General features: G+C 64.9%; 1 protein-coding gene across 1 annotated transcript; it reads right to left on the bottom strand.

Annotated features, from left to right (window-relative positions):
* Positions 1-4,484: 4,484 nt before the first annotated feature.
* On the bottom strand, positions 4,485-10,576 carry LOC308527559 (ficolin-2-like). The gene is made up of 9 exons (XM_081102899.1): positions 10,438-10,576; positions 9,609-9,719; positions 9,033-9,086; positions 8,142-8,177; positions 7,325-7,357; positions 6,673-6,800; positions 6,187-6,316; positions 5,489-5,623; positions 4,485-4,959 (listed from the first exon to the last, which is right to left on the bottom strand). The coding sequence occupies exons 1-9, from the start codon at positions 10,529-10,531 to the stop codon at positions 4,712-4,714; spliced, it is 969 nt and encodes a 322-aa protein (XP_080959025.1). The 5' UTR covers positions 10,532-10,576; the 3' UTR covers positions 4,485-4,711.
* Positions 10,577-11,509: the final 933 nt, after the last annotated feature.

The following is an 11,509-nucleotide window of genomic DNA, read 5'->3' as shown; positions in this document are numbered from 1 at the left end:
GACCCAACATAGAGGTGACCCAGCCTACAGGTGACCCAGCCTATAGGTGACTGAGCCTACAGGTGACTGAGCCTACAGGTGACCCAGCCTACAGGTGACCCAACATAGAGGTGACCCAGCCTACAGGTGACCGAGTCTACAGGTGACCCAGCCTACAGGTGACCCAGGCTACAGGTGACCCAGCCTATAGGTGACCAAGTCTACAAGTGACTGAGCCTACAGGTGACTGAGCCTACAGGTGACCCAGCGTACAGGTGACCAAGCCTACAGGTGACTGAGCATACAGGTGATCGAGCCTACAGGTGACCAAGCCTACAGGTGACTGAGCATACAGGTGACCCAGTCTACAGGTGACCCAGCCTACAGGTGACCAAGCATACAGGTGACTGAGCATACAGGTGACTGAGCCTACAGGTGACTGAGCGTACAGGTGACCCAGGAGAATTCACAGTCTCTTGGGCCCCAGACACATCTTTCTTTTTAAAAAATATTTTTATTGATTTTAGAGAGGAAGTGAAAGGGAGAGAGAGAAACATCAATGATGAGAACCATGGATCGGCTGCCTCCCGCACGCCCCCACCGGGGATGGAGCCCACACCCGGGCCTGTGCCCTGACCGGGAATTGAACTGGGACCTCCGGGTTCACAGGTCAGCGCTCACCCCTGAGCCACACCGCCCGGCATGGCTGACAGACATCTCGCCACCAGCCGTCGGAGGCCCCGGCGTGAAGGGAGAGACCGACCGCTCGGTCGCTGACAGTCCGGCCTCCGTTTAGCGAAGGGCCTTCAGGAATGAAAGGAGAGCCGCTCGGCCGGTCACCAGCAGCACGGACGGTTTCCTGCTGCCGCCGCGACGCGTTAGCACAGACTCGGGGCTTCAAGCAGCTGACGTGCGTTTAGCACTGAGAGGCCGCGGTGGGTCTCCCCGGCCTGGACGCCGCCGGCTCCTTCCGGAGGCTCCGGGGAGAATGGGCCCTTTTGTTCCCGTTGCTAATCCTCACCTGAGAGCATTTTCCATGGCCTGTTGGCCTGGAAGGGAGAGAGGAAGGGGAGAGACAGACAGAGACCTCGAGGTGAGAGAGACACATGGACTGGTTGCCCCCACACACACCCAGCTGGGGCCGGGGATCGAGCCTGAACCCAGGTATGTGCCCTTGACCGGAATCGAACCCGTGACCCTTCAGTCAGAGGGCTGACGCTCCAACCACTGAGCCACACCGGCCAGGGCAGGGAGGACTTGTTCTTGCCCCTTCCGGCTTCCAGAGGCCTCTGGCAGTCCGTGGCGGCGGCCTCTCCCTCCAACGTTAATGCCGGCGACACCCATCTCTGGCTGCTCCCGGCCCCATCTCGCTCTGAGCACAGCCAGAAAAGTCCCGCGTGGAAGGTCGCGCGGATGAGACGGCCCCGAGGCCAGGGTCCTCCCCCGACACAGGATCCTCCTGTCCACCCCAGGCGCCGTCCGTCTGGCCACGCGGGGTGGCGCTGCCTGGTTTGGGGGTTCGGGCGGGAAGTCTGCAGAGCGTTACTCTGCTTAGGACAGCCTGTTCTGTAAAGTAGTTTCACTTCCATAAAAAAAGTGCCACCGCTCAGGGAAAGGGTGGGGTTTGAAGGCATTGTCCGAGAAGGACGCCCCAGGCCTGTCTGTTCATAGAGTTTCTCCATCGCATCGGCCTCGGGGAAAGGCTCAGGGTAGGGCCTGGCCACACATCTCCCGCCATAGCCATGTGGTCGCTTGGTGCCTCCGACTTGGAAAACAGCTGGGGAGGGACTGTTATCGGAGAGACACGTCCTCCCAGGACCTGGCCCGTGGCCTCCCTGGCGTCCGGGGTCCTGGACCCACTCGCTGTGGGGAGGGGCCCCTGCAGCCCCGGCTGACCCCCTCCCCCAGGGCCCGGCCGTGGCTCAGGTCGGAAGAGCCTCTCCCTCAGGACATAAGCATTGCGGAGACCCAGGAAGACTCCGTCCGAGGCAAGCCCCGGCGGTTACCATGAGGGAGGTCACCGAAGCATGACTTCTGTTGGGAGGGGTCTAGATGGTGTGCTCGCTCACAGTCTTCTGATGTTTAAAGAGCTCAGCCTGTCACAGATGAAGTCTCATAAGCCCAGTCGGAAACTCGCGCCTCACTGATGGGCTGGGCCCTGCCAGGCAGGCGGCAGCCCTGCGCTGTTCACGGGCGGCGTCAGGCAGCAGGGGCGGGGGCTCCCTGAGTCTCTAAGAGAAACAGCTCCTACGGGCGCTGAGCGCTGAGCAGGTCGGTGCTTCAGACAGTGAGACGCCTCTGAGGGACTCGCCATTGCTGCCATTGCTGAGGGACACTATCGCTGCCATTTACAGTGTCGAAGGGATTTGATGGATTAAAGGGATGCCCTCAGATCCCTTAAACGCTGACTGTGAGGAGAGGCAGGGGCCGGCGGGGCTCAGTGGGGGAGCATCTTCCTGAGGTCAGGGTTCCATTCCCGTCAGGGCACAGGCCCGGCTTGCAGGCTCCATCCCCAGTGGGGGGCGTGCAGGAGGCAGCCTGTCTGTGAAGCTCTCTCATCATGGATGTCTCTCCCTCTCCCTGTCCCCCTCTCACACCATGGACACTCATTTAAAATGTGTTAAAGGAACATACGGATGTGCAGGCCTTAGGGAGACAAAGCCAGGGTCTCTGAGCCGAGCGTAAAAGCGCAGGGAAAGCTGTGTTTAAAAAGTGTCGCTTCCAGAAGCCAAACATGAATGTTAAAGTGCAAAGGGCACCCACCAGGCTCTTTCCCAAACACAAACGCCTCCCCGACCAGAGCGGCAGCCTCCAGTGGCGGCCGGGCTGCTCCCGCTGGTGTTTGGGGTGAGATGGAGTGAGCCGCCAGCACAGAGGCCGCCTGGAGGGCATGGGCGAGCCCCTCTGGACGTCCCGTGGACGGTTCCGCTCTGCCCAGAAGCAGGGCCCGACCTGACGAGAGGAAGGGCCTCTGGCATCGCGGACGGTGCCCCAGACCCCGGAACAAGGTCCAGGGCGCAGTGGGCGGCTCCTGCCCGCGGGTCGGTAGGAAAAGAGCGCGGACCGTTGGGAGCCGCGGGAACTGGCCTCTGCGCCGGGGGGACCGGGGCGCTGCGCAGCGGCACCTCCTTCTCTGTCTAAGGCTCGGTGACTTCTGCTTGCACCCAGTTAAAGCTGAGAGCACCCTTCTGTCAGGGAGGGCCCAGGGCTGGGAGAGGGCCGCGCCCGCTCCTTCAGTGGAGATGGAGGGCTCCAGATGGTCCCGGCCCTCGGGGCTCGCTGGCTGGGACCTCTGCCCCGGGTTGGGGTGGGCGGCGGAGCTCCCAGCCTCCAGCGAAGCTCCAGGAATCGGTCATCGGCCGCACCCCACACACATGGCTCATCAGTCACCGAGACAAGAGCTCACGGTGGCTGAGACGTCGGTGGGGGGCAGAGCTGGCTCCACGCCCGGAGGGGGCTTCAGGCCCCGGACAAGGACGCGGGTCCATCCCCTCCCAGGCCCCTCCTCTTCGGAAAGGCCGGGTTTGGGAGGTGATGTTGACCAGCAGCGCCACACGCAGGGCCACGGCACACCACACGCTGGTTCCGGCCGAGGCCGGGTCTGATGCCGCTCAGCACGGCCGTGACCCCAACACCAGCCCCTTCTGATCCCCGTCTTTTCCCCTCAAGGCTTCGCACTGGGTTCTGTTTCTTTTGTTCAGTCCTCACGGGAGGACATTTCCCCATTAATCTTTAAACAGCGGTTCTCAACCTTCTGGCCCTTTAAATACAGTTCCTCATGTGGTGACCCCACCATACAATTATTTTCGTTGCTACTGTTATGAATCGTCATGTAAATATCTGATATGCAGGATGGTCCTAGGCGACCCCTGTGAAAGGGTCGTTCGACCGCCAAAAGGGTTGCAACCCACAGGTTGAGAACCCCTGCTTTAGAGAGAGAGAGAGAGGGAGGAAGGGAGGGAGGAGTAGAACAGAGAGAAACATTGATGTGAGAGAGACACATTGATGGGTGCCTACTGCACACGCCGTGACCAGGACTGGGGATCAAACCTGAGGTAGGTGCCCTTGACCTGGAGTCACACCGTCCACCCTTCGGTCCAATGCTGGTGCTCTAATCTCCGGACTACTCAGCCAGGGCTCCCATGGGATTCCTCACTGATGCACCACCGCCCTCCCCCGCGGAGCTGGGGGTCAGCACACACGCTCTCCCAGGCTGGCTGGTGGGGGGCGGGTCCTGCGGCCAGACCGTGTGAGTCTGTGCTCTTCCGCGTGGCCTGAGGCTGCAAACCTGCCGGGAAGGCAGACCGCTGGCGGGACAGGCAGGAGGCAGCGGCTGTGTGCCCTGGAGCGGCACTGCCACACAGGCGCCACGGGCCCTGCTTTGCACACCTCATCTGACGCCACCAGAACCTCCTACAGTGCCAGGGTCTGGGTGGCACGGACAGGCACCAGACGTGCACAGGACCAGTGACCGGACGACACAAATGTGACGGGAATCGTGTGCTGCGGAGCGAGGTGAAGCTTTATTGAGGACGCGTGAGTGCGCAAGGTCAGGGTCACCCTCACCCTGGCAGGCAGGAGAGGAAGGCGGGAGTCGGTCGGGGTCTGGAAGCTGAGGGTCCCTGATGGGCCAGGGGCGGTGCCGGGGTGAGCTCTGCCTTTGGGTGGAGGCCTCCTCTGCCAGGGCTGGGGGCACGGACCTGCTCGGAGACGCTCCAGGCCGCCGACCGCCCTACACGGGCCGCACCTTCATCTCGGCCACCTTGTAGCTGTAGTAGTTCGACTGTGCTGTCCACCAGTAGATGCCGTTCTCAGAGCTCCCGGGGGAGCCCCCAAGGTGCTGCCCGTTCAGGTCGGACCAGTGGGAGCTGTAGAACCACCACGCGCCCTGGTACATCTCAGCATAGTTGGAGGAGGCCCCGTCGTTGTCCTGGTCTTTGGTGGAGAACTGGGTGCCGTTGTGTTGGGTCAGGGAGTCACCTGCCGGGAGACGCGGGGCCGCTTACACTCAGCGCCAGGAGGTGCCGGCTCCAGGTCCGGCAGGAGCTGTCCAGCTGCGTGCCGTGCGCTGGGAAGTCTGACGGTGCCGCGCACGCCAGCGAACGCTCGGTCGGCGGATCCCCGGCCTCGGTCTCCCCCCTCTGCTCTGTGACCGCCAGCGAACGGGCACTGTGCCCCGTAGAGGGGAGGCCACTGCCCGAGACGTCCAGGTCCCGCAGGCCCCACGGGAGGGACGTGCGCCATGAGCGGTGCTACCCGGGCGTCCTGTCCACCTGCTCCGACGCGGGTGGTCATGAGGGAGACGCTCAGGTCCTGCTCTTTGTAGCCCGTGTGTCCCGCCCTCGTCATGGGCACATCCAGGTGGAGGCAGGTTATCCCAACGTGTGGATGGAGGACGTGGTGAGGCCAGGCCCCGCCCAGACCCAGGGACACAGAGCCAGGACCCCGGCCAGACGCTCTCCACGGCCCACCCCTGACTCCCACCACCCATCATGCGGCCGACACTCACCGGCGTTGCCCCCGGCAAAGGCGCCCACGACCAGCTGGTACTTCTCGGCCTCGCTCCCCACCCTGAACGACTGGTACTTGGCAAAGTAGCGCTTGCCCTGGAAGTCCACCAGGTCCACACGGAGCTCGTTGGTGCCTGCGGGGGGCAGGGCCTCAGTCCCAGGAGCACGGACCCTGAGCTGCCAGGATGTGGGTGACGCTCAGGGGACCTGCACTGGGCACCCAGGACGACCGTCGAGGTCCCCTAGAAAGTCCCAGTCGCTGAGGGGTGGGGGCACGTGCTTCCACAGTCCCGAGACAAACCCCAGCCCTCCCTCCAGGCCCAGAGAGAAGGGGCCCTTGGAGTTGGGGGGGGGGGCGGTCACCACAGCCTGGTGGGAAGGGGGCGTCTCCCGTGTGTGTTCAGGGACGGGGCATGGTGGGCGGCAAGGGAAGGGCTGGGCGCTGGGCATGACCCCGATGAGGGCCTCCGTGTCCCCCCGGTTTGGCCTCTGAGATGCCAGGGGCTGTGACCGGAGGAGGTCTGCTCCCAAAACCCACTTCCTCTGGCTCTGACGCCCCCACTCCCGCTGGGACCTTCCTGTCCTCAGAGGCAGCACGTGCGGGGACAGAGGAGCGGGCTCCGTCCAGGTGGCCCAGGTCTGAGGGGACAGGAGGGTTACCCCCACTCCCAACCTCCAGGCCGCGGCCGGGCCCTACCCTGGGCGGTCAGGGCGTGGATGTGGTCGTTGCCCAGCCAGAACTCGCCCAGCTGGCTGCCGAAGCCCTGCTTGTAGGCGGCCCAGTCCCGGTAGAAGTCCACGGAGCCGTCCACCCTGCGCTGGATCACCTGGGGGAGGGGAGACGGCGCTGCCGCCCAGCACGGCCCCGCCCACAGCCCAGACCCCGGGCGGGCAGACGGCGCCCACGTGGGACCGAGGAGGACGTGGCAGCTGGGAGAGGGGAGGCCAGGCCCGGAGCCCACACCCGGAGGCACGGGGCTCCCTGGGGCCGGGCCCACGGTCGGGTTCACCCACCCCGTCGGGATCTCTCCGTCCCCTGGGAAGGGGCAGCCCCGGACACAGGGGCCTGGACAGGGACAAGGGCCCCGGAGCGCGGGTCCTCGGGGTGGAGCCTGGTCTGCGAGGCCCGGGCCCGGCAGCCGCCCCCCCAGCACCGCACCGCCCTCCCGCCGCCGGCACTCACGGTCCAGCCCCCGCCGTCCGTGTGCATGTCGCACAGCACGGTCAGCGGCCGGCAGTCGGGCAGGTAGATGGTGTGCCAGCCGCTCAGGGTGCGGCCCCTGGTGCGCATCTCCCCGCAGCTCCGAGGTCCTGGGAAGGGAAGGGGCACGTGGAGGCCCCAGGAGGGAGGGAGGGCGGGACAGTGGGGTCTGCGTGGGCAGGAGGCTCCAGGGCTGGACACAGACCCCAACAGGGCCACCGACTGTGATGGACAGGCCCTGTGAGCCCGCCCCTCCCCCCAGGGCGCCCCACCTTGGTCCCCGGGCACCGGCCATTGGGGTTCTAATATTTTGGGGGCAAGAGACTGGGACTGTCATTGGGGTCCCTAAGGCAGGAGCAGAGGGCGGGGCTGAGTGCTGTCCCATGTGATTGGCCAGCGGTGAGGCAGGGGGCGGGGCTGAGTGCTGTCCCATGTGATTGGCCAGCGGTGAGGCAGGGGGCGGGGCTGAGTGCTGTCCCATGTGATTGGCCAGCGGTGAGGCAGGGGGCGGTTCCTCTGGGGCTGCAGGCTGATGAGCTGCATGGGGGACCCCAGGCCATGGTCCCTGCAGGGAGGGCCGGGCACACCGCCACCTCGGGCAAAACTGGGCGCCGGACCCGGGCGGGTCGCCCACCTGTGTCACATCGCTCAGCTTCCCTCGACGCTCCTGGGGGAGAGAAAACACCCGTGAGAGGCGGGACGGCCAAGCCCTGGTCCCTCCGCCCCAGGAGGAGATGGAGGCCCTTTCTAGATGCTTCTATAGGAGGCTGGTCCCCCAGGAGGCCCCAGCCTGCCCCCTGGGGAGGCCCTGGCTGTGCTCCCGGGAGGCGGAGTCTGAGCCTCGGCTGCCTCCTGGGCCCAGGGCAGCCTCGGGGACACGGGGAGAGCGGGCCGCTCGGTGGGGAGGGCAGCGAAGGGGCGTCTGCACCTCGGACCACAGGGGGTGAGCCTAGGGGGGGGTGACTGTCTCGGGTCCAGAGAGGGGTCTCCAGGGCGTGCACATCCGGGCCCTTCTCTGTTTCCTGGACTTTGTGCGGGGACCGTGGAGAAGGTGTCTGTGCCATCGACTCTGCACCAGCAGCGGAGCGCGGACATGTGTGAGGGTCACACGCGTGTCATGGGCAGTTCAGGGCACAGGTTCCACATCTGCTCATGGTCTGTGACCGCAGCTTGGCTCACAGCCTCTGGCCGACGTTGTGTTTTAATCGCTGCCCAACTTCCTGGAGCCCCAGGCGGAGTCCCGGGAGGACAGGCCGGCCCCGCTCAGGGGTCCGAGGCCGGGACGGGAGGGATGGGCTGGGCGGGCTCTGGGAGGAGTGTGGCCCCACCCCGCCCTCCACACCCTCCCGGAGAGGGAAGGCCTGCTCTCCACCCAGCCCCTGCCCCACACCCTGGGAACCCCCTTGTGTTCAGGGTCCGGAAGCCACCCTGGGAGGGCGGGAGGGCCTCACCTTTCTCTCCCCGCGCGCCCTTCTCCCCTCGGTCTCCTGCAGAGAGAGGAGTGTCAGCACAGGCTCGAGGACAGGACAGGCTCATGCCAGACCCGTCAGCCAGAGGACTCGCTGTCCCCCCTCCTGGGGCCGAGAGAGCCCAGGGCGGGGACAGGTCAGGGCCAAGGGAGCCGGGTCTCATTTCTGTGCCGGTCAGTGCTGGGCGGGGGTCGGGATCCGCCCTGGGCCTCCGGGTGCTCTGGACACAGACCCAGACCCAGGCCCTGGGTGAGGGTGCACCCTGTTGGGGGCAGAGTTAGGATCAGGGTTAGCGTTAGGGACAAGGTGAGAGTGGGAGTTAGCGTGGTCAGCAAACTCATTCGTCAACAGAGCCAAATATCCACAGTACAACGATTGGAATTTCTTTTGAGAGCCAAATTTTTTAAACTTAAACTATATAGGTAGGTACATTGTTATTAACTTCATTAGGGTCCTCCCAAGGCTTAGGAAGAGCCACACTCAAGGGGCCAAAGAGCCGCATGTGGCTCAGGAGCCGCCGTTTGCCCACCACCGGAGTTAGGGAATATGAATAAGGTTATGGTTCGGATTAGGGATAGGGATAGGGTTAGAGTTAGGGTTACGGTTAGGGTCAGGGTTAGGGTCAGGGTTAGGGATAGGGTTAGCGTTAGGGTTAGGGTTAGGGTCAGGGTTAGGGTCAGGGTTAGGGATAGGGATAGGGTTAGTGTTAGGGATAGAGTCAGGGTTAGTGTTTGGGATAAGGATAGGATTATGGTTACCATTAGGTTATGGTTAGGAATTTTCCATGTGACACCCGGGAAGTGCCCGTCTTTCTTCCCTGCCCCCGAGGGTGGGGGGTCCTGCCTGGGCTCTCCATGCTTCTTGCTGAGTTACCTTTGGGCCCGGGGGGTCCTGCATTCCCACGAGGTCCATCTGGGCCTGGGTCTCCTTCAAATTCAAACATGTCAGTGAGCAAACTCTGTGGACCCAGGCCCCTAGCATCTCCAGGTTAGACCCTCAGGAACCAGAGGGAGGGTCCCGGACCCCAGCCTCCTAGTCCCCGCTGTGCAGTCAGAGGCCAGGACCTGCGACCAGGGTCCTACCCAGGGGACCAGGCCTGAGCCCAGCTCTGCCCTCATTCCAGGATCCTGGGCATTTCCATTGGCTGTGCCTGCCGGGCCCGCTGTGGTCGCCCCTGGAGACAGGCCCCCCAGGCTCAGCAGGGACCAGGGAGGGCAGGGAGGACAGTCCAGCCGGGTCCTCCGCAGCAGGTGCGTCATCACCAGGAGCCGTGCTGGCCGCCCACACAGGCCCGGCGGCTCCTGGGTGACCCGAGACCAGCTCCCTCCCATGGGGACCCACATCCCAGTGGACCAACCCCAGACCCCTCCTGAGACCTGCTGGGGGCCCTGCCCCGTCGGGTCTCCCTGGGCAGGTACGAGGCCCAGCCCCCCGCATCCAGGCACTCACCGTTCCTGCCATCGGCGCCTGCCGCTCCCTTGGGCCCCGTGGCCCCAGGCAGCCCTGGGCAGCCCCGGAGGATGGTGAGCTTGTCGGCCTCCAGCCCCAGCACCTTCACTTCTGCAGAGAAGCGCGGGCGCCCGTCAGGGTGAAGACCTAGCCCCCTGCCCCCCCTCGCCCACCCCAAAGAACCTGCCACTTTGGGGACCCGGCCTGGCAGATGGCTGTTCCAGGGCCACCTGCCTCAGCTGGAGGGCCAGCCGGAGGGGAGAACATGGACTCAGCATGACGGTCCCCGTGAGGCCCGTGTGTCCCTCCTCCCGACTCAGCAGCCTTTCTCCCGTCACAGGGGACATGCTCCCCCCACCTCCTCACAGGCTGCACCGCAGGCCCCGGGGCCCTGGGAGGCAGCACCTGGTCCCTGGTCCCAGCCCCTCCCACAGCCAGAGACTCCGGAGGGAGGGGTGGCACCCCCTGGAGAGCCCCTGGGCCAGGGAAGGAGGTCGGGGCCCGTGGGGACCCTGGGACCCTTGCCCTCTTGCTGTGCCACCTCGGGGAGCAGTGGGGCCACCTGACCCCGGAGCTCGAGGCCCCCAGCGCTGGGTGCGACCTTACACTGACCGGGGCTGGGGGAGGGGGCGCTCTCCAGCCTCCCCCCTCACACCACCTGTGCCCCTCGTGGGAGTACCCTGAGGCAGGTGCCCCTGCATAGGGTGGTTAAGCCTCAGTCTGAAGAAGAATGTTCTGGAAGGACCCGGCAGGGGGCTGGCAGTGGTCTGTGCGGAGGCTCTCGACTCTGAGACCTTTGTCAGGCCGGCCTGCTGGGCGCCTGGCTCACCTGTACTGTTGTCGGCCGTGGCGGCTGCAGTGCCCAGGAGGGCGAGGGCCAGGACCACGGTCCCCATGGCAGCGCCTGATCCTGGTGGCGGCATCCCGGGTCCCACTGCCAAGGCGCTCCCAGCTTTTATTGCTGCCTGAGCCCCGCCTCTGCTCTAGTTCCCTCCCATGTGAGCCACTCCCTCCCCAGCCTCAGGGGACGGTCCCCCCACCACGCCCTCAGCCCCCCCTCTGCAGTGGCCCCCCTTCCCCTCAGTGGGACCAGATGCCCCGGGTGGGGAGGGCTGTGTGGGGAGGGCCTGCGTGTGTCTTTATTATTTTTATTAAAGATGTATTTTTATTGACTTTGGAGTCGACAGGAAGGAGAGAGAGCTAGAAACACCGCAATGAGAGAGAATCACACCCGCCCTGGGATCCAGCCTGCAACCCACGCATGTGCCCTTGACCGGGATTGAACCTGGGACCCTTCCGTCCGCAGGCTGGCACTCTATCCACTGAGCCACACCGGCCAGGGCTGCCTGTGTGTGTCCTTAGAGAATGCCCAGGAGCCCCCTCTCGTCCCCCAGCTCTGCCCAGGGGGACCCCTCCCCGGACGGCAGGGGTGGCCCAGAAGGAACTCACTTTCATGCAATGGGCTGCGGTTTCCAGAAGGTTAGGGACTCCCTGGGGTCCAGGTTGGGAAGAGGGGAGGGGAGGGCAGGGGAGGGAAGGAGTTGACTGCCCTGCAGAGGCAGTACTGGGAGCTGGACTGGGGCAGCAGCAGTCTGACTGGGGAGTGGGGAGGTGGCACTGAGGTCTCACTGGGACCCTGTGAGAGCGGTGCAGCTCCAGCAGGGACGGGAGGCACGGGTCCTGTCCACGCCTCTCCTGCCCTGGGAGTGGGTCGCTGAATCTCGAAGCCCCACATGGTGGAGAGGGAGTTGGCAGGTGAGGCCCCATCCCCGTCCAGGTGTGACCCCCGGCCAACCTGACCCAGGATGGAAGTCCCATCGGGGCCATTTCCGTGTCCCTGGCACCAGGGGCCTGAGAGTTGGTTCTGGTCCCGGGGAGGGCATGTGGGGGTCCGGGACAAT

The sequence above is a fragment of the Myotis nattereri genome, assembly GCF_964212035.1.
Source record: "Myotis nattereri genome assembly, chromosome: 12".
Lineage (NCBI taxonomy): Eukaryota > Metazoa > Chordata > Mammalia > Chiroptera > Vespertilionidae > Myotis > Myotis nattereri.
The sequence above is the reverse complement of the archived record's forward strand: the minus strand, read 5'-3'. Positions and strand labels throughout refer to the sequence as shown.

Coding starts and splice junctions, on each gene's coding strand:
- LOC308527559 (XM_081102899.1), bottom strand. CDS start 10,531: ATGCCGCCACCAGGATCAGGCGCTGCCATGGGGACCGTGGTCCTGGCC. Junction 9,087..9,608: donor AGGCGCCGATGGCAGGAACG/GTGAGTGCCTGG, acceptor TTGAATTTGAAG/GAGACCCAGGCCCAGATGGA. Junction 6,317..6,672: donor CGGACGGCGGGGGCTGGACC/GTGAGTGCCGGC, acceptor CCCCTCCCCCAG/GTGATCCAGCGCAGGGTGGA.